Source organism: Bufo bufo, chromosome 6, assembly GCF_905171765.1.
Source record: "Bufo bufo chromosome 6, aBufBuf1.1, whole genome shotgun sequence".
Taxonomy (NCBI): domain Eukaryota; kingdom Metazoa; phylum Chordata; class Amphibia; order Anura; family Bufonidae; genus Bufo; species Bufo bufo.
The window spans coordinates 265,798,468-265,821,474 of NC_053394.1; the positions used below are offsets into that span (position 1 = coordinate 265,798,468).

General features: G+C 43.0%; 1 protein-coding gene across 1 annotated transcript in view; it reads right to left on the reverse strand.

Annotated features, from left to right (window-relative positions):
• The window catches only part of PSD (pleckstrin and Sec7 domain containing), a 322,847-nt gene extending 304,211 nt beyond the window's left edge, over positions 1-18,636 (reverse strand). The window contains exons 1-2 of the mRNA XM_040438419.1: positions 17,716-18,636; positions 17,511-17,613 (exon numbers count right to left, since the gene is read on the reverse strand). Coding sequence (XP_040294353.1) covers positions 17,511-17,613; positions 17,716-18,636 — 1,024 coding nt within the window. The remainder of the gene's footprint in view (positions 1-17,510; positions 17,614-17,715) is intronic.
• Positions 18,637-23,007: the final 4,371 nt, after the last annotated feature.

Here is a 23,007-nt window from a genome sequence, read left to right on the forward strand (position 1 = left end):
TCAGGGTGAATCAGATGTCTGAGTGTCGGCTCTGCAGGCACGAATCAAGGGACACTAGGCTAAGCTGGGTGGAACAGAAGGCTTGATTGCAATTGCTCATCAGCTGCAGAGGGCTGAGAACCGCAGACCTCAACTGCAGTGTGAGCACAAAACAAGCAGTATGATCATTGATTTATCACCACACCACGCTCGACGCGTTTCACCAACAGCCTCCTTAGATGGGACAGTTGCCACCCCCTGCCCCTGAATTCCAAAAGGGCAATACCTTCGGGTAAGGCGCAACTGCTCTAGTATGTCGGATTTCAGAACGGCATCTAGTGATCTACAAACTAGGTTTAGGAGTAGGGGGTACCCGCAACATGTACTGGCCAAGGCGTACCATCACTCGTTGGCCCAAAATCGGGATGCCCTTCTTACCCCTAGACCAGGATCATTGGGAACAGAGCAGTTGCGCATCATAGCCACGTATGATGAAGCACATAACACAGTGAGAGAGTTGTTGACGACCTATTGGGGTATTTTAAAATCAGACCCAGATATTGGAGATATGATAGGCGACGCACCTCTGATCACATACAGACGTGGACGCAGTTTGAGAGATCGCTTGGTCCACAGCTTCTTTCAGGGTCCTACCACACCTACTTGGCTGAGTACCAGCCTTAAAGGGACCTTCCGTTGTGGCGGGTGCGTGGCTTGCCCTGCAATCCAGACTGGCGCGACATTTATTTGCAGCGTCACTGAACGGAGATTTACTATTAGATCTTTTGTAAATTGTAAAACGAGAGGCCTGGTATACTTGGCTACCTGTGTGTGCGGAAAACAATATGTGCGGAAAACCACAAGGGAATTCCGCAGAAGAGTAGCAGAACACCTAAATGACATCCGCAAAGGGGCTGATACCCCTATCGCCAGGCACATGTCAACTGTACATAATGGTGATGCGGATGTCATTAAATTTCAGGCTGTGGAGGTGGTTAGAAGATCGCCAAGAGGAGGAGACTTTGATAGGCGTCTATTACAAAAAGAGACACAGTGGATCTACCGCCTGTATGCACTCCAACCTCATGGATTGAATGAGTATAACTCCTTTGCGTGTTTTCTCTAAACTCCATGACAGAGGGTGCAGCGGGGGTATCAACATAAGTAGATCCCTGTGTCTCAGGAGTATTATATATTAGACAGCTTATCATCAGTAAGTCAATAATAATAAAAAAGTGTGATCACCTGGGCCCCTGAAGTGGGGTTATGAGTTAATAGGGTTATAAAATGGGGATGCAGTCACTAGTTTTGGTTTGATCATACCATATTGTATTGCTAGAACCTCCCCCCCCCTTTCCCCTGTTGTTACTCATAGAGGGAGTATCACTCAATATTTGACTTACTTTTGTGTTACCACCTGGGATCAATAAGGCTGCAGGGTCCCTTTAAAAGGTGACCCTGTGGTGCTGTTTTGACCATTACCGATTGATGTCCTCAACATGAGGTATTGATGACCACTCAGCGGTCCTCATCCTGATCGCTGCTGTACTGTGCCGCCGGATTAGCAAGCCGCCGTATGTATCAGCTCTATCTCTAATGTATGAATGTTGTGACATTCATCTGGGCCCGCCTCATAGAGGGGGCGGTACAATGGGGGCGGGATGGATGATGCGGCGATGCAGCGCCTCTTGCAATTTCATTGGCCGCCCTGAAGGTGTGACTCAGCAGAGGGGAGGAGGACTCTCCTTATATTCCGTGCACTTGAGCGGCCGCGTTCGGCCACCTCGTATTGACAGCTGCAGCCTCTGTCACGGAGGCTTAGCAGCTCTGACCATTTGTCCACATAACCACAGTTTTATGCTCCTGACGAGCCGAGTATGGTGAAACGCGTCGAGCGTGGTGTGGTGATAAATCAATGATCATACTGCTTGTTTTGTGCTCACACTGCAGTTGAGGTCTGCGGTTCTCAGCCCTCTGCAGCTGATGAGCAATTGCAATCAAGCCTTCTGTTCCACCCAGCTTAGCCTAGTGTCCCTTGATTCGTGCCTGCAGAGCCGACACTCAGACATCTGATTCACCCTGAACGGATGGTTCTCATTGAGGTCGGCTTCTGCAGGCAGATGTTTATCAATGGATTAGTCCATTTTAACTTTAGTTTAGGGCACTATTAGCTGGTAGTGGTTCAGAGCACTTTGACCGCGCCACAGTTCATACTTCTGGTGGATTGGATCCAGCACGGCCCCATGGCCTCATGATCCAGCCTGCAGTACAGCACTAGTTGCGGCACTTCTAGTGACCCCATCTATAGCCGCGTGTACCGCTATTGGCGGCTCCATAGGTCCTAATCATCGACCGAACACTGGTTAGATGGTGTCCTAGTATTTTAATATAGGTAGTTCCCCTTCCCTTCCCTTGTGTTTAATTAATAAAGTATTAGTTTTAACAGTAATATAGCGTTCCAAACGACAGTGATATAATTTTGATAGGTGGAACGTATACCTTATACCAGTTGTATCAGTGAAATTAAATATGATTTTTGGTTGCTCTATATTACACTTTTTTGAGGCAAGGTAACAAAAAATTTAAATTCTAAAATTGTTTCTACATTCGCTATTAAGTTTTGTGGAACACCTAAAGGGTTAACAAAGTTTGTAAAGTAACTTTTGAATACCTTGAGGGGTGTAGTTTCTTAGATGGGGTCACTGGAGTTTCTAGTCTATGCTACATCAGGGGGGCTTCTAATGGGACATGGTGTAAATAAACCAGTTCATCAAAATCTGCCTTCCAGAAACCATATGTGTTCCCTTCATTCTATGCCCTGGCGTGTGGCTATATAGCCATTTACGACCACATATGGGGTGTTTCTGCAAACTACAGAATCAGGGCAATAAATATTTAGTTTTGTTTGGCTGTTAACCCTTGCTTTATTACCGGAAAAAAAGGATTCAAATGGAAATTTTGCCGAAAAATTTGTGTTTTGGCACCCTTTTTAAAAAAATTTTTTTTAACGCTGTTCATCCGAGGGGATTGGTCAAATATTATTTTTATAGGGCAGATTCTTACGGACGCGGCGATACCTAATATGTCTACATTTTAAAATTTATTTAGATTTTACACTATATTATCATTTTAGGAACAAAAAAAAATTATTTTAGTATCTCCAAAGCCTGGGAGCTACAGTGTTTTTTTTTTTGTTGTTGGGCGACTATCTAATGTAGGGGCTCATTTTTTGCGGGATGAGAATGCGGTTTTATTGGCACTAATTGGGGGTGCATATGACATTTTGATCGCTCGTTATTACACTTTTTGTGATGTTAGGTGACAAAAAATTGCTTTTTTTACACCTTTTTTTTTTTTTAACGCTGTTCATCCGGGGGGCTTGGGTTAAATGTTATTTTTATAGAGAAGATTTTTACGGACGCAGCGATGCCCAATATGTATGGCTCTCAGACTTTGGAGACACTAAGCAGGCATCCTCAAACTGCGGCCCTCCAGATGTTGTAAAACTACAATTCCCACCATGCCCTGCTGATAGCTGTAGGTTGTCTGGGCATGCTGGGAGTTATAGTTTTACAACATCTGGAGGGCCGCAGTTTGAGGATGCCTGCACTAAATCTAATATTTTTGGGAAAAAAAATTATTTCCGTGTCTACAAAGTCAGAGAGCCATAGTTTTTTATGTTCTCTAGGGGACTGTTGGGGATTATAAAAATGTAGTACTCCATGGAAGTGTGATACTCCCTTAAGCAATCAATAACGCAGAGGCCCGGATGATCGGGGCACGTGTCACATTGAGTGGTGGTGTCCTTCCGTATCCCCCTCCTGCGAAACACTGTGCACTTTTTTTGGGTTCGTCCCTTCTTTCCAGTATGGGGGACCACACCTGGAAAATGTTGGCCAGGGACGATCTGGGCGCCTCCAATTCCCGAGGTACTCCGGCCTGCTCTTTCCCGGTCTGAAAAGACCAGGGCCTTGAGGACTGCCTCATAGAATTGGAGGAATGTCCTTGTGCTGCCAGCGCTTCGGGATAGTACAAAAGAGTTGTACAAGGCAACCTGCACAAAGTAGACCGCAACTTTTTTGTACCATGCCTGGGTTTTTAGCATGGCATTATATGGCTTGAGGACTTGATCAGAGATATCAACTCCTCCCATATACCGATTGCAGTCGACGATACAATCGGGCTTGAGGACCGTTGCCGCGGTACCTCGCACAGGGACAGGGGTGATGCTGTTACCGTGGATTGTGGACAGTATAAGGACATCCCTCTTGTCCTTATACCTGACCAGCAACAGGTTTCCACTGGTAAGGGCACGGGTCTCACCCCTGGGGATAGGTACCTGGAGGGGGTGGGCAGGGAGGCCGCGTTGATTTTTCCCGCACGGTCCTACAAGCGGACGTGGAGCTCGCGGTAAGGGACCAGAACAAGGGAAACTAGTATAAAAGTTATCCACTTACAGGTGGTAACCCTTATCTAGCAGTGGGTGCATAAGGTCCCACACGAGTTTCCCGCTAACACCCAGAGTGGGGGGACATTCAATACGGGAATCTCGCCCCTCGTACACACGAAATTTGTAACTCTCACAAATTTTGTACATTTTCACGCCATACCTCGCCCGCTTAGTGGGAATGTATTGGCGGAAACGGAGTCTCCCCTTGAACCCAACAAGAGGGGGGGCTGGGGGGGGCAAGTATTTCTGGTGGACCCCAACCACCAGAAACAAAAAATCTGATACATTTTTTTTTTTCCCCCTAACTAACTTTTCCCTTCTATCCCTGCCTAATGGTGACTCTCCCTCACTGACCCTAACCTACCTGGAGGGTGATGGGTGCCGACGGGGGTATCGCAGGAGCTGGTGAGGACGGTGCTGGACGGTGCAGGTGCAGCAGCAGGAAGAGGAGGGGAGAGAGGAGCGCCGGGAGTTTGAATCTCCCGCCTCTCTCCAGCACCAATCAGCACCATGGACAGCACCGCCTCTCCCAAATGCTCGGACTGCGATTGGTGGTGTGTAATCACACCACCGATCGACGTCCTTTTCCGGTTCATCGGACATCCTGTTCCGATTAACCCCCGCCGCGTCGCAATAGCGTTTTACAGTTAGGACGTACCGGTACGCCCTGGGTCCTTAAGGACTCGGGAAATAGGGCGTACCGGTACACCCTAAGTCCCTAAGGGATTAAAGGGATCGTCTAAGTTATTTTTATTGATACCGACAGCCCGCACCCTCACTGATCAGCTTGTTGAAGAAAAAGGGCACGCCGTGCCAGCGCAGCCTTCTCTTCATTGTTCAATGTCTCTTCATTCACTTCAATGGGAGGGCTCCTTTCTGTTCAAGTGTATAGGAACGAGCTGTCTCCTTGAAGTGAATGGTACAGGTTCTTGTAATTACACCTGCTCACCACTACTATTGCGACGGTGAGCAGGTAAACAATGAGGAGACATTTTTATTAAATGTTTAGACAGTTTAAACACATAGTACATCGACAGACATTCATTTTCTTGGGAAGACAGAGTTACAATGAGGTAGAGACAGATAAATCAATAATTACTGTTGCTACGAACAGGCTACATCAAGAAATTAGTGATATGAGCACAATCCTCGGAACTTCCATACAAAGCTAAGTAATATTCTACTACTAGCACCCACAGTCACAAAGAGCCATTCAATGCAGTAGGGAGTATGAGAAACTAAAAGAAGGACGCCTGGCCAGGAAACCCACCCAGTCACCGTCCACAGCGCCCCACAAGGGTAAGGCGGCATGGACAGGAAGTGAGTGGATTAATTGCAATCTACATTCTCAGCTTTTGGCCCTCTGGGCTTCCAGAAATTGTTTCCAGGGTAGCTACAGCCTGACAAAGTGATCGTGTTTCCTAGCTGCCCAACCAACCAATTCCTCTAACCTGTATATTTTATTAACCTTGTCAAATCATTGCTCCCTAGAAGGAGTGTCTACACTGAGCCAGTTGAGGGGAATAAGCAAACGAGCAGCTTGTACAAGAAGAGTAGGCAAGTTTGACTTGACTGGGTTCCACGTCTCATTGGGTAACCACAGCAGAACTGATTCTGGGGACAACTTGATTTGTGTCGCACACAAACGATTGACCTCGCCCTCCACCATTTTCCATCTCTGGATGAGAGGGCATTCCCAGAAGATATGAAGGAGGGAGCCCGAACCCTGCCCACACCTCCAGCATTTGTCACTTTGTGATAGGCCAGCTATGAATAATTTTGTCGGGTAATTATACCACCTGGTCAAAACTTTGAAGGAGTGTTCCTATATGCGTACACATTTAGAAAACCCATGTGATTTAAGCTTTATTGTGACCAGTTCTGCATCCGTAAAGGACCTTTCAGCTCCCGCTCCCAACTCCCAATGAATGCAGGTCGTTTTGATAGGGCTTTCGAAAGCAAAGAGTGGTATAGGAATGAGATCCACCTGGGACGCTTGGCTTGTGGGTTCAAAGCCCTCTCCAACCATGTGGGGTCTTTAGGCACATTGCTCTGGGGAATGATCCTCTTCAAGGAGCACGATAGTTCATGGACATCCAGGAAATTTCCTGTAGATAACACCCCAGAGCAATAGCCCGAGACATTGCCTTCTAAACCTAACCCTGAAAGGATGTCTTTAAGGGACTTCTCCTTAAAATTAGACCAGAAGCTGGGAACACTGGCCCTAGATGGTAAAACGTAATAGGGAATGAGGTGAGCTGGTAAGTAGACAGGGGGATCCGACAAGATCTGGGTCTCTCCATGTAAGGAGCACATGACTGAATATACGCCTTTCGTGAGACCAGTAAATGTTGAGTGTGGCGTAGCAATTCCCCACAGTTAAGCCCACTGCTGGTCGTTTAGTGAGGCCTTTTCAATGTCAGAGCCTAATGGGGGATGGCCTTCCACACATAGCGAGATCCATCTCCTCAGTTGAATCGCTTTGTAGTACATAAGAGCATCTGGCATCCCAAAGCCTCCAAGGGAACGAGGGAGGGTCAGATGAGTGTATGATATTCAAGGTTTCTTTGTTCTCCATTAAAGAGGAAAAGATGGATCTCACCATGCGGAAGAATTTTTGAGTTAGGAAAATGGGGACCATTTACATGAGGTACAGAAGTTTGGGCATAACATAGGTGCTTAACAGGTTCTTTCTCCTGGATGGGTATTAAGAACCTGTTGAGCACCTATGTTATGCCCAAACTTCTGTACCTCATGCAAATGGTCCCCATTTTCCTGACTCAAAAATTCGCCTTCTCTTTAACCAGCTGATCGGTGCCTGGTGTCGGACCCCGTCGATCTGATATTGATGACCTATCCTAACAACCCCTTTAAACGGCCAAATTTCGGGCGCACATTTTTCGGACCGCAAAATACATACAGTCATGTGAATGCACTTTGAGTGGCTTTTATTTTTTACGTTAACTTCATCAAACTTTACTAACTTTCTCTGTTGTTTCATTAGGGAATATTTGCTTAAATTCTCACTTTTTAACTATACTGGATGCATTGAAATAATGAGGTAAGGCCTCATGCACACGACCGTGACATTTTTTGCGGTCCACAAACCCGCAAAAAACGGAAGCCACACCTGTGCCTTCCGCAATTTGCAGAGCGGAACGGGCGGCCCATTCTAGACATGCCTATTCTTGTCCGTAAAACGGACGCATCTTTTGCGGCCCCAAAAGAAGGAGAGAAAAAAAACTTTGCTGGTCGGTATCGGCTATTGTTATTGGAGATGTGCCTGTAACATCGTGGACTCTCCATAGAATCTTCCTGTGAGTGAAACGCTTGCCTGTGGAAATCTAACCCATACATATGTACTTTGGCTGTTTTTCTGGAGAAGGGACTTACTCCAATTTCTGGGACTGCTGCTTCACCTCTTCCTGATATCACACAGAAATTCTCTTTGTGTCTTATATTTGTTTTAGTCCAACTGTGTGGATCAGGTATTTATAACATGGATATTTTTGAGTTCAGAGAGAATTTACATCTGAACATAGATGAAGTGTTCAACACAAAAAAAGAGATCCATCAGTCTAATGACATTGATGTTGTTTTTATTGAATTGCAACACCTGATTTGCAAAGAAATTAGGACCATATAGGATGTGATCTCACTAGAAAAATTCCTAGTGGAAGAGAAAATCCCAGATGGTCTCAGGTGGCAACTCCCATTCAACTCAGATGATGATGAGGATTTAAATGATTGGGAGAAATTTGTTAATAGCTGTGGTTTAAATGCAATGAGGTTTATCATTGAAAAAAGAAAGACCAAACTCACAGCATTATGCAATAAAATCGACAGCATTAAAACCAAGTTATTGCCCTTTAAAGATATGGAAGAATACAAAGAACTTTCATATAAATGTCAGAAGGAGATTTTAAAAGTTGAACAGGATGTAAAAAAGAAAAAACAGAAAAAATATGTTAAAGTGAATGACAATAAGGTTTACAAAAGGCGGGATAAAAAAGTAGAAGGGGGAGAACACAAACAGGAGGATATATCAGATACCTCTGCCAATATTGGAAAACCAGCAAACAGGTGTATGACAACAGGAGAACACAACGGGATATACCAGATCATATAACAGTGGAGCCAATGCCACCCTATTATGATACAGGGAGAGGCAGGTTCAGACATCAATATTATGGATCTAGACCCCCGTATGCACCTAAATATGGATACAACTACCATCAATATTATCTGCAACGTAATGCATATGCCCAACAATTCGATCACGGTTATGGAAACTATAGGGAACCACAGAAATATGGAGGAGGGGGTAGAGGAGGGAGGAGATATGGGAGAGGGCAATATAGAGAGACCAGAGAGGGACCATTTAAGATGAATAATGAGCAAAAGGTTCCACTATTGAAAAATTAGCAGATTGGCAATATTGTAGGACCTGAACAATTTAGGGAAAAGATGAGCAGACCGGTAGAGAGCAGACCGGTAGATATCTGTTTGGAAAATTTTCCCCATCAATCAATCAAAGGTCTATTAATAGACAACACACAAAAGGAGGAGAGTTGGAAAAATACTCCGGGGAAGAAAAAAAGATCTATAGAGGAAAAAGAGGAGGAAAAAGAAAATGCAAGTCCACAGGCCAAGAAAGGGAGAGAGAGCAAATAGGGATATACAATCTGAGCTCCTATGAGTTAAAAGAAGAAGAGAAAAAAGTTCTCAATAAAGGTCTCAAATTTGCCCCCACATATAAGGGTAATAAATTTGAAGTGTATTTGGACATACACAGATACATAAGGAAACTTAATATCTTCAAATATATGATGTCAAAACCAATAATAGAAGCTGTGGTGACGGAACAACAACCACATACCTCCCTAAAAAATAAACCAAAATTCTACCCGAATAATAAGGACAATGAATGCATCGAGGCCTTCAAGAAAGGAGTAATAAAAGGAGTAGAAGGGATTAAAAACAGTAAAAATATAAAAAACAACCTCAGTCGGAAAGAGAAAGAAGCTTTAAGGGATTTAGAGAATAAGCTGCAGGTAAATGAAGAAAACAGGGCCCGGAGACAAATGGAGTTCCTCTATCAGCTCTTCTTTATTGTTCACATAAAATAGACAGACATCACCACCTCCTACATGGCATGACGTTGACGCGTTTCGGGTTGGCACCCTTAGTCGTAACACTATGCCATGTGTGGCCTCACTATTTAAAGGGGTTGGAGTTCACTCCCCCCCAGCCGCGGGGAAGGAATCTCCAGCTCCATAGGTTGCCACACCCTTTCGTTTTGTGCATCAATTACTGTTATAATTGGTAACACACTGTGTGGACATTGCACTGGGGATATTAACCCTGAAGATGCCACGATACTCATTCGCTGGCAAAGCCGCACAGTGTGAACATGCCATCATTAAAAAATGTATAATACATATTCAAACAGATTACATAAAACCAAACTAAACAAAAAATGACCTTCTGTATTCCAGCCAGTTGTGGCTTATTACATTGTAACAGATTATATTAGACTATTAGTTGTTTAATGCTGTAAATTCTAACCCCCACCTGACAAGACACAAAGTCATGAGGAAAATTCCTTCAAGGATCTATTATTTAAAGAACAAGTGTCACTATGTTGTCTTGTGGGCCTCCAGGAGGAGCAGGGAATTAGGGATTTACCCGGACCTCCTATGAAGTTTCGCACAAAAAATACCAAATTTTATCCGGTCATGTCTCGTACAGATAGCATGGATACTTTTCAGGAGGTACTGGAGAAAGAACTGAAAAATATTGAGTTAGAGAGTAAAAATACCCGCTATGACAGCAATCTTAGCGCATCCCAAGCCCAGGCACTCCAGGAGTTACAGCAGTGTGATTCCCTGGTTATTAAAATGGCGGATAAGGGGGGGGCGGTGGTCGTCATGGACAAAGAAATCTATGGCAGTCAATTACGGGAAATGTTGGCTGACACATCCACATACAGTAAATTACCAAAAGATCCATTACAGGAATACATGAATAATTATATGTCACTGTTACAGAAAGGAAAAGATCTGGGTATTTTCAGTGACGGTGAATACAAGTACCTGTGTGTGGATTCTCCAGTCATACCCATTATGCATGCTTTACCCAAAGTCCATAAAAGCGTCCACCCCCCCCCCCCCCCCTTCGCCCCATAGTGTCTGGTATGGGCTCCCTGACAGAGCACCTGGGCAGTTGGCTGGACAACGTTCTCCAGCCACTGGTCAGGCGCACTCCAGGGTTCCTAAAGGATACGGGGGATGTGCTACGAGCAATGTATAAATTTACATGGGAAGCTAATTACTGTTGGATTACAGCAGATGTAGTCTCTCTCTATCCCTCCATTCCCCACGGGATTGCTCTGTTGGCGATGGAATACCATCTCCACCGATATACCGGACTTAGTTCCGGTCATGTAGATTTCATATGTGAATTTACAACATATTTGCTAACGCATAATTATTTCATGTTTGATGGTGTGTACTACCTACAGACCCGCGGCGTGTCAATGGGAGCGAAATTTTCACCATCACTGGCAAACTTGACAATGTCATATTGGGAGGAAAAATATCATGCTTCCCACACAAATTTCCTTGATTTGACACTCCGCGGGCACCCGGGTGAGGTAGTGCACACCATCACCTACAGGAAAGAAGTGGCAGGTAATTCCATATTAAATGCCAAAAGTCACCATCCTATTCACACCATCAGAGCAATTCCCGTGGGTGAATTTACACGTACAGACAGAAATTGTAGTGATAAAGATAAATTTTGAAGAAGAATTCAACAAAGTGGAAAAAAGACTGAGGGACAGAAACTATCCGGTTTGGATGATAAAAAGGGGGAGGGAGCTAGCATTACAGAAAGAAAGAAATGACATGTTGTTTGGGAAACCAAACAACAGGTCTGGTAATAAGACTGCTGCCGGCGGTGTTGGGGCTGCCGGAGACAATGACCAGAACAGAGTTCCCACTTTATCTTTAACTTACAGTAGCGAATTCAATTCAATTAGTTCTGTAATAAAAAAATGCTTACCTATATTATATGATGACAACATTCTGTACCAAGCTCTTAAATCAGGGTGCAGAATTGTGTCGAGAAAGGCAACAACTCTGTCCTGCTCGCTGTCCCCGTCCCTGTACACCGCCGGCAGCGCCCGAACCAATTTTAAGCAGAATTGGCTTATCTATAAAGGATTTACTAAATGTGGGGGTAACCCCTGTAAAACTTGTGATTATGTGCTGCCTACAAAATCATTTGATAATTCAGACCATACGTGCAAATTTCCCATCCGTAGTTACATTAATTGTAATACGGAAGGTGTTATCTATGTAATTAAATGCACGCAATGTGACCTAATGTATATAGGCAGCACCTGTCGTAAATTTAAAAGCCGTATTCTTGAACATCTAAACTACATTAACAACCCGAATATTTTAAATATTTCAAATGTAGCCAGGCACTTCATACAAAAACATGCACGTCAAGTGTCATTTTTTCGGGCATTTGCCATCGAGCGAGTTGTGGCCCCTAAAAGAGGTGGGGACCACCGGAAGAAAATCCTTCTTAGGGAAGCCTACTGGATTTTTAGACTTGCTACTAGGACTCCAGCGGGCCTCAATTTGAAAAAAGAATTGACCTATGTTTATCAGTGAACCATCAAACTAATAGAATGGTAAATATTTATCACTGTGAACATAGTTAGGTTGAAAATATATTTTTGTCAAACGAACTTTTCACAATGTAGGAATGTTGGTCACTTTTTGGATTACCTGGTCTTGTACACATCTCTGTTCAACAGCTCACGGGACCCTGGTCAGACAGGGCGACTTTCCTTCTTGCGGTTTAGCTGTCTAGCAAGTTGTTCAATTTAGCGCATCCATGGTGCTTTTGAATATTAGGCACCTGGTCACGCCACACACATGTAGCGATCGCTGCCTGTGGATAATACCACTGCTGCTTGTCAACCGCCATGGGGAATATTGGTTTATTTGTACATTGTCAGAATTTACAGCATTAAACAACTAATAGTCTAATATAATCTGTTACAATGTAATAAGCCACAACTGGCTGGAATACAGAAGGTCATTTTTTGTTTAGTTTGGTTTTATGTAATCTGTTTGAATATGTATTATACATTTTTTAATGATGGCATGTTCACACTGTGCGGCTTTGCCAGCGAATGAGTATCGTGGCATCTTCAGGGTTAATATCCCCAGTGCAATGTCCACACAGTGTGTTACCAATTATAACAGTAATTGATGCACAAAACGAAAGGGTGTGTCATTGTGTGTGGCAACCTATGGAGCTGGAGATTCCTTCCCCGCGGCTGGGGGGGAGTGAACTCCAACCCCTTTAAATAGTGAGGCCACACATGGCATAGTGTTACGACTAAGGGTGCCAACCCGAAACGCGTCAACGTCATGCCATGTAGGAGGTGGTGATGTCTGTCTATTTTATGTGAACAATAAAGAAGAGCTGATAAAGGAACTCCATTTGTCTCCGGGCCCTGTTTTCTTCATTTACCTGCAGCTTATTCTCTAAATCCCTTAAAGCTTCTTTCTCTTTCCGACTGAGGTTGTTTTTTATATTTTTACTGTTTTTAATCCCTTCTACTCCTTTTATTACTCCTTTCTTGAAGGCCTCGATGCATTCATTGTCCTTATTATTCGGGTAGAATTTTGGTTTATTTTTTAGGGAGGTATGTGGTTGTTGTTCCGTCACCACAGCTTCTATTATTGGTTTTGACATCATATATTTGAAGATATTAAGTTTCCTTATGTATCTGTGTATGTCCAAATACACTTCAAATTTATTACCCTTATATGTGGGGGCAAATTTGAGACCTTTATTGAGAACTTTTTTCTCTTCTTCTTTTAACTCATAGGAGCTCAGATTGTATATCCCTATTTGCTCTCTCTCCCTTTCTTGGCCTGTGGACTTGCATTTTCTTTTTCCTCCTCTTTTTCCTCTATAGATCTTTTTTTCTTCCCCGGAGTATTTTTCCAACTCTCCTCCTTTTGTGTGTTGTCTATTAATAGACCTTTGATTGATTGATGGGGAAAATTTTCCAAACAGATATCTACCGGTCTGCTCTCTACCGGTCTGCTCATCTTTTCCCTAAATTGTTCAGGTCCTACAATATTGCCAATCTGCTAATTTTTCAATAGTGGAACCTTTTGCTCATTATTCATCTTAAATGGTCCTTCTCTGGTCTCTCTATATTGCCCTCTCCCATATCTCCTCCCTCCTCTACCCCCTCCTCCATATTTCTGTGGTTCCCTATAGTTTCCATAACCGTGATCGAATTGTTGGGCATATGCATTACGTTGCAGATAATATTGATGGTAGTTGTATCCATATTTAGGTGCATACGGGGGTCTAGATCCATAATATTGATGTCTGAACCTGCCTCTCCCTGTATCATAATAGGGTGGCATTGGCTCCACTGTTATATGATCTGGTATATCAACGTCATGCCATGTAGGAGGTGGTGATGTCTGTCTATTTTATGTGAACAATAAAGAAGAGCTGATAGAGGAACTCCATTTGTCTCCGGGCCCTGTTTTCTTCATTTACCTGCAGCTTGCCATGGGAACACTCCCCTAGAGCCTTTGGAGCCGGGACTACACATTCCACCAGGGAGGTGAGCTGGATTAAGTTTTCCTTATATTTAGAGAATAACACTAATATAATAATAAAACCTGCGGATAAGGGGGGAGGGATAGTGGTTCTTAATAAGGAGTGTTATGAAAAAGAAATAGCACGAATTCTAGGTGACAAGGTAACTTACAAATTATTAAAAAAGGACCTAATCAACGAATATAAAAAAGAACTAAAAATATTACTTGATAGAGGTCTAAAAAAAGGAGTCTTGAATAAAAAAGAATTTGATTATCTCCATAATATTCATCCAATCACACCCTTTATTTATTATTTGCCGAAAGTCCACAAGGATCCAGTCAATCCACCAGGGAGACCCATTGTCTCTGGGATCGGATCTATCACCAGCAGGATCTCAGAATATGTGGACATATTTCTTCAGAAGTATGTGCCCACTACACCATCCTACCTCAAAGATACAGGTCATGTTCTGCAGATCTTGAATGAGGTTGACACGGTGACAGAGGATGTACATCTGATGACAGCAGATGTTTCATCACTCTACACCATAATTCCCAACGATAAGGGTTTGGAGGCAGTACGATATTTCATGGACAATGATCAATGCATGACAATCGAACAAAAAGAATTTATTTTAAACTGCATTGAATATTGTTTAACCCATAATTACTTCTGGTACAGTGACTAATTTTACTTACAGACGTTTGGAGTGGCGATGGGTGCGAAATTCGCACCCAGTTTCGCCAATCTTTTCATGTCCTACTGGGAAAATATTTTCATCACCCCAATCATACAGAAAATAGGAGCAGGAGGGATGTTGATTCTTTGGAGAAGATACATCGATGATTGCCTGTGTATATGGAAGGGTGATGAGTCCTCTCTAATGGCGTTTATTCAGTACATCAACAACAATCAATGGAACATTAAATTTACGGAGGAGAGTAGTAAAGTTAGGGTTAATTTCCTTGATTTGGAAATATCTATCATCAATCAACGACTTACAACTAAAACCTTCTTCAAGCCCACAGATAGGAACGGCTATATTGATGCCACTAGTTGTCATTATAGCCCATGGCTACAGGGGGTCCCCAAGAGTCAGTTCCAACGCATAAAAAGAAATTGCTCCCATCAGGCAGACTATGAGACATGGAGTGATATCATTTTAAATAGGTTTAAAGAAAAGGGTTACAATGAGGAGGTACTACAAGATCAAAGAAGGGAAATTGGTGAAAACCAAGGTAGAACAAAAACAGCCAGAGAGAAAAACACTGATAGATTCAAGTGGGCATTTAAAACTGTGTATTCAGACTCATGTCCTGAGATCAAGCAGGCAATCAGGAAGAATTGGAGAATATTGAAGAATGACGAGGTCATTGGTCCTCTGATCCCAAACAAACCACCTTTTACTTTTAGGAGGGCACCCACTGTACGGAACAAAATAGTACGAGGATGCTTAAAAGCAAAAACTAAAAAGTCCACCAAAAATAACTTTGTGTGGTGTGGTTTCTGTTTGGGTTGTAAAAATAGATTCTTGATGGATAAAAAAATGTAGTACTCAAAACACTATATCCTCCTGCTCCAATCAAAATGAATTGCGCATGAGAGGACAACTATCTTGTGAGTCCGCAGGGGTAATCTATGTATTAGAGTGCCCCTGCAGGCTACAATATGTAGGCAGAACCTTAAGAAAATTAAAAACTAGGATTGGCGAACATATAGGCAATATGAAACGAGGTCTTAAGTCACATAGTGTATCTGCACACTTTAAAAGAGTCCACCAAAAGAATCCTGCCGGATTAAGATTCGTTGGAGTCGAACATGTGCAGAAAAATTGGAGAGGTGGGTATGCGGTACAACAGATTAATAAAATCAAGGCAAAATGTATATACGAACTGAATACCCTGCAACCCAAAGGTCTTAATATAGAATGGGACATGAAGGCAGTTAGCATGTATTGAACGTGATCACCAGTTTAGATATCTTTAAGTGTCCATCAGCTGCTCCTTATCTAGTATATGTAGGAAAATAGGTGGTTCAGGTACAGAGTGGGCTAATAGAGGATTTAGCGTGGGGTATTTATTAGGTAGTCCCTAGTTTATCAATAGTTTCCATGCCATAGGTGTGTTTTTTTATATATAGGTAGGTATTGGGGTTAACATAATCCCTTTTATTGTATGAAATGTGTAGAAAAGATAATGAATTATGATACCCAAAAGATATGTGTGGCTCATGTTCAACTCAGAGCACGCACACTGGCACTGGCTCTAATGTGTTCGTTGAAGTCATGCATCTTTTCAATAATGTAGCAATGTGTTGGCGATTTTATGTGGGAGAAATTTTCATATGATTTTATTGTATGTTTTAAAAGTCGACGATTTTATAATGCGATTTTAAAATAATCGAATGTTTATCGAATGTATACGATTATATGTGAATCGGGAAACCGGATCTGACATAAGAGTTGGGAGGTATAAGATCACAGCTTTGCCTGATTAGCTTGTAATGCCCCAGACGAAGCAAAGGCGAAACCCGGGTCGGGCATCTACACACGCGGGATTGTTATTGGAGATGTGCCTGTAACATCGTGGAATCTCCATAGAATCTTCCTGTGAGTGAAACGCCTGCCTGTGGAAATCTAGCGCGGACCCATACATATGTACTTTCTCTTTGGGCCCCATTGAAGTGAATGGGTCCTCACCCGAGCCGCAAAAACGGCGGCTCGGATGCGGACCCAAACAACGGCTGTCTGCATGAGGCCTAAGTGTAAGAAAAGCTGTAAATCCTCTGTATGGACATTACTAAGGTATACCCAAATAGGCAGGTTTAATATATAGTACTGGCAGCCTTTCTTAGGCCAAAAGCGGTCCAAACTGGGATTCCCCCATTGTTTGTTTCACAAAGGTGCTGAATACTTAATGTGTCATCTAAAAGGTTAAATTCTGAAAGAAAGTCTGACCAGTGCTCTCTCAGGTACATTCGAATGCCTTTACTGTGTGCACATTTTGACATATAATATTATAAATTTTTTTAGGACTCATGCACACACTAGTATTGCATTTTCATTCTGCAAAAAATGGATCAATTAAAAAATGGATTGCTTGTCTGTGCATTCAGTTTTGTTTTTTTTCTTACTTCCATCAATAGAAAGGGTTATTCTCATCAGGAAAAAAATGTACAAGAATAGCACCTGAGCTAAGATTTGTAGATCGGGTACATGGAGTCATAAACACAAATGTGGGCATGACCCACACAAATGAATGTATCGGTGTGCTATCCATGACACAAACAGAAGGCACACTAAAGAAAAATATGGTTGCATTCATGAACCTTTATTATTATATTTTTGTTTTATCTTGTTTTAACCCAATTATTTTGAATGTACTATATTAAAGTGGACCTCCAGGCTTAGTTGAAGAACAACCCTTACCAGTCCTTTGTGTTTCTGGTGAACCGTAGAAGAACTCCCATTTGGCTTTTGCAATTTTTTGTGCATGTAAAGAGGCCTCCTTTGGATAACCCCAAGTGTCTGTCTAAAAATACAAATAAAAACAAAACAGAAACAAAATTGTAAAACGAGTTACAGCATATCAGTTGACTTCCTAATGTACAATGCATTCAGTATCCTAAAGTACCTGCTGAACATGATCTAATCTTCTTGGACTTTTTGGTGACTGCTCATCGGTGTCTTCATCTTTACAGAAATTAGATTCTCGAACAATTCGTTGGAGGAGGGGGCTCTGAGAAGGACTTGATGACTTATTATTAGCTGGTGATATGTTACCTGATGTTGGACAGCTTGTATTAACATATGTGCTGGGAGAATCACATTGTGGGGTCAGGTGACTGTCTGAACCACCTACTAAGCAGAGACTTGCATTCCCTAATTCACTGTCTGATGGCTTCTGGCATGTTTGATGACTCTCAGACTTTTTCTGTATTTTACTTCCTTGGGGAGAACATGTAGGTTGTGGTGAGCCAACCCTCTGTTCACTGCAGCCTGAAGCATCTGCTGCCTCCCCAGTGTCTTTGTGGCAAACTGCTAGTTCAGCAGCACAACTCCCTTCTCTGTGGATATCACCTTCCTGTGGTACAACTGGATTGGAATCTGACTCGGATGATATTCCATTTAAAGTCTGCACACTGGATTTCTTGACAAATGTAAACGTTACAATAGAACTATGTCCCGCAGCTTGAGAAAGTGCAAAAGGTTTCCTACTACCAGGTGAATATAGAGGATTGCTTCTCAAAGGACTGCAGGGGGCAGTAACCCTTCCAGGCCTATGTCCTGTTTCAGAAACGTTGCAAACCAAAGACCCTGTACTATTATACATCCCTAGGTGAGCCCGCCTGGCTTCAGGTGTAAGGCTTTTCCTTAGTACTTGGATCCTCCGGGAGTTGAGGTCTGGAGTAAAACATCTGTGGGGGTTAAAAGCAACCTCTGAGTTCAATCCCTGTAGCCAAGGCTTGCTTTCAATTTCTCGGAGGGCCCTTGGAGAAGAAAGAATGCAGTCCCCTTCAGGAAGAAAGCGCACAACCCCACCGGTCTGAGCCATCATACTAGTTTATAGATTAGTTACATTCAGTTGCTTCAGGTATAAACTGAAGGGTTTTTGTTAAACATCATTTGGTGTATAGATCTGTGCATCTCTGTAGAATTCTGAAAAACACAAAAAAAACGACCAATGAGAATTCAATAAACTCAACATTTGGATAGGGGATAACTTTCAAACTTGGCACAAACCCTTTAATAAATATAAAATATTGTACATTGCAAAACAAAATTAACAGTCAATTTTTAACTAAAAGTCATGCCTTTCCTGTATTATGTTAGGTTACTGTCTTAAAGACATTGGCAGGGGCAGAAATACCATTGGCATTATTGGTATTTTATTATTTCACAAAAACTAAAAGTTTTATAATAAACTGGGGGAGCTGCAGACAACACATAGAGCTGTATTGGGAGATTTTAGTTTAGGTTAGAAACATGTTCCAGTTAGAAGATATTCTCTTAACTCACTATAATGGCGCCCCTGGTGTTTAAGGCTCCATTCACACGTCCGCGAATGGGTCTGCATCCGTTCCGCAATTTTGCGGAATGGGTGCGGACCCATTCATTTTCTATGGGGACGGAATGGATGCGGACAGCACACAGTGTGCTGTCTGCATCCGCATTTGCGGAGCGCGGCCCCGATCTTCGGGTCCGCAGCTCCGCAAAAGATAGAACATGTCCTATTCTTGTCCGCAGCTTGCGGACAAGAATAGGCATTTCTATAGGGGTGCCGGGCGGGTGTGTTGCGGATCCGCAATTTGCGGGTCCGCAACACACCACGGACGTGTGAATGGAGCCTAATCTGTATAGTAGTGTACCTACTGAGGTGGATGCACATGCTCAGTTCCATCCTTTAACTGCTACCATCCATATCTACTGTTAGAAGCTTTGACAGGGAGAGAGCTGCAGCAGAAAGGACATGCCCACTGAGGAAGGACTTGCCCCCTGAGCTGAGGTAGGGAGATATGCAGCAGAATGAATTTGACTCCCCAGAAAGGACATGCCCCTGAGCTGCCAGCCTGAAGAAAATCTAGTAAAGTTACTGGAGTAATGAAAGAGGAGATCTTGGATCTATGTGAAGTACAGGGCTGGTTCTAGCTTTGTTAGAAAGGGATTGTCATGTGCAATATGATTTTTATTTTTTACGTCATTGTATAAACTCTTTAATAAAAAAGATTGGGATTTTTTGATGCATGCATACTGGGAAACTGGGTGGGGCAGGGGGCCATACTAAGTTTTGGTCTAAGGCCTTTTGAGATCTGTGGACGCCCCTGCTGCCTGGACATTAACATTGGCATACCATAGAATGTCATGTTTTTCTATGCATCATTACATCTCAAAATGTTTACTTAGTTCGTATAACAAAGAGCCTCTTGACCTAATTTTGAAGATTTAATTTAACTTTTGTGAAAGAAATTAAGTGGTTAATGAACATGAATTGTGCTAATTGTACTTAATTGTTGAGTATTCTCCATTTTTAGGTTTTATGCTTAAATAATATAACATACATCTATGAAGAGCATAAATTTTAAGTCAAATTAAGAAATATATTTTGTTTGTTTCTCTTGAAGGAAGTTAGACACCGCAAATAGGGAACTGCTCAGACACTGAGACATTATGAAATACAGTGTGTGGAGGGGGCACCCGGGCATAATGTTTAGATGTATTTTTCCTTTCCTTTTGCTTCTCATTGGTTGCTTTAATAAAAACTTGTGATTGGGCATATTAAAATAAATGGTTAAAGGGGGGTCGTTAGACCCACAATATACAACTAATAAAATTGACTCTACGGGCGTTGCCTGGGAGAGAATCCTTTTAAGGCTACTTTCACACCCGCGTTTGGTGCGGATCAGTCATGGATCTGCACAGACGGATCTACATCGATAATACAACCGCATGCATCCGTTCAGAACGGATCCGTTTGCATTATCTTTAACATTGCCGAAACGGATCTGTCTTGAACACCATTGAAAGTCAATGGGGGGCGGATCCGTTTTTTCAATGTGTCAGTGAAAACGGATCCGCCCCTATTGACTTACATTGTGTGTCAGGACGGATCCGTTTGCCTCTGCATCGTCAGGCGGACACAAAAACGCTCCGCTCCAGAGCAGATTGGAGGCGGAACGGAGGCAAACTGATGCATTCTGAGCGGATCCTTATCCATTCAGAATGCATTAGAATGCAAACTGATCCGTTTTGGACCGCTTGTGAGAGCCCTGAACGGATCTCACAAATGGAAACCAAAATGCCAGTGTGAAAATAGCCTAACCAGCAAAGTGTCTGGGTCTTTGATTCTTAAGTCGACCGCATCCCCTGTACATGGGGAGAACTTACTAAGCAATTTGAATCCCACAGACAAGCGAGGTGTAGTCCCCTAGTTTGAGACTTATCCTAAATTGTAGCGACACTTTTAAAATATCTCAGTGCATATATTACTGCTGTTATCTGTGTAAAACATCTAGGGATACTTTCACATATGCCGTACAGCCTTCTGGTAGGCTGTTCCGGCACAGGATGCTGCGAATCGGCCAGACAAAAAACGCTGTGAGCAGCAGTTTCTGTCCGGCCGATTTTCTGCCATATGTAAGGGCAGCATATTACAGGTCTGTGCTATTAGTAGCCAAAATGTTGCAAAAAAATGTGACTACTAGGAGGGTTGAAAGAATGCACCAGAAAAATAGTTTATGTCCAGTGTATTTACGAGAAAAGCGCTCTCTGCGTCTCTCAGGGTGGGCTGTTTTGGCAACTAGGAGCACAGCTTGTAGTTATTCTGTAAAATCTTTGATGTCTACAATACTTGAGTGTGTCAGTTACAGCAGAAGTATATAAGGTCAGTTAAATAACTGTAATGTGATATCACCTATTAGTGTTGAAATCAATTCTGACAGCCTAATGCAGTAAAACCTCTCCATAAGACAACCTCTTTGAGAAGACCTGTCCTGTACCCAGACAAGATTTCTTGTAAGATTTTCGTTTTACCATATAATATACAGTTGCAAGAAAAAGTATGTGAACCCTTTGGAATGATATGGATTTCTGCACAAATTGGTCATAAATTGTGATCTGATCTTCATCTCAGGCCTTGTTCACATCAGCGTTCAGCCTTTCCGTTCTCCTGCTCCGTTATAGGAGCAGGAAAACGGAAAGGACGGATTCGGCTCATAACTGAGCCGAACGGAGCCTACGGACCTCATAGACCCCCATAGACTATAATGGGGTCCGTTAGGTTTCCGCTCAGAAGATGATTTTGGAGCGGAGACAAAAGTTGTGCATGCAGGACTTTTGTCTCCGCTCCAAAATCATCTTCTGAGCGGAAACCTAACGGACCCCATTATAGTCTATGGGGGTCTATGAGGTCCGTAGGCTCCGTTCGGCTCAGTTATGAGCCGAATCCGTCCTTTCCGTTTTCCTGCTCCTATAACTGAGCAGGAGAACGGAAAGGCCGAACGCTGATGTGAACATAGCCTAAGTCACAACAATGGACAATCACAGTCTGCTTAAACTAATAACACACAAATAATTAAATGTTACCATGTTTTTATTGAACACACCAGGTAAACATTCACAGTGCAGGTGGAAAAAGTATGTGAACTCTTGGATTTAATAACTGGTTGAACCTCCTTTGGCAGCAATAACTTTAACCAAACGTTTCCTGTAGTTGCAGATCAGACGTGCACAACGGTCAGGAGTAATTCTTGACCATTCCTCTTTACAGAACTGTTTCAGTTCAGCAATATTCTTGGGATGTCTGGTGTGAATCGCTTTCTTGAGGTCATGCCACAGCATCTTAATCGGGTTGAGGTCATTTTCTTCTGTTTAAGCCATTCTGTTGTTTATTTATTTCTATGCTTTGGGTCATTGTCCTGTTGCAACACCCATCTTCTGTTGAGCTTCAGCTGGTGTACAGATGGCCTTAAAGGGACACTGACAGGGCCAAAAAGCATATTAAGGTATATATATGACCGTACAGGTCTTATAAAGTGTATAAGAATCATGTAAGTATCCCCCCTGTCCACCTTATAACTACAGTAATGTGAAGTTTTATAACCTGCTGGAATCGGGTTCAATCTGCCCAAGGGGCGGTGTTTCATCTCCACTTGCGCCCAGCCAGCCTCGCCAGAACTGCCGTTTGAAGCGCCGCCCAGCTCATCAATATTCACTTCGCTGGGCGGCTACTAGTGTCCCCGGCTATCTTCAGCGCATGCGCCCGGCACCCTCACTGGCCGGGATCGCATCGCGCCTGCGCACAGTCTCATTCTCAGAGGCTGCCTCTGAGAATGAGACTGTGCGCAGGCGCGATGCGATCCCGGCCAGTGAGGGTGCCGGGCGCATGCGCTGAAGATAGCCGGGGACACTAGTAGCCGCCCAGCGAAGT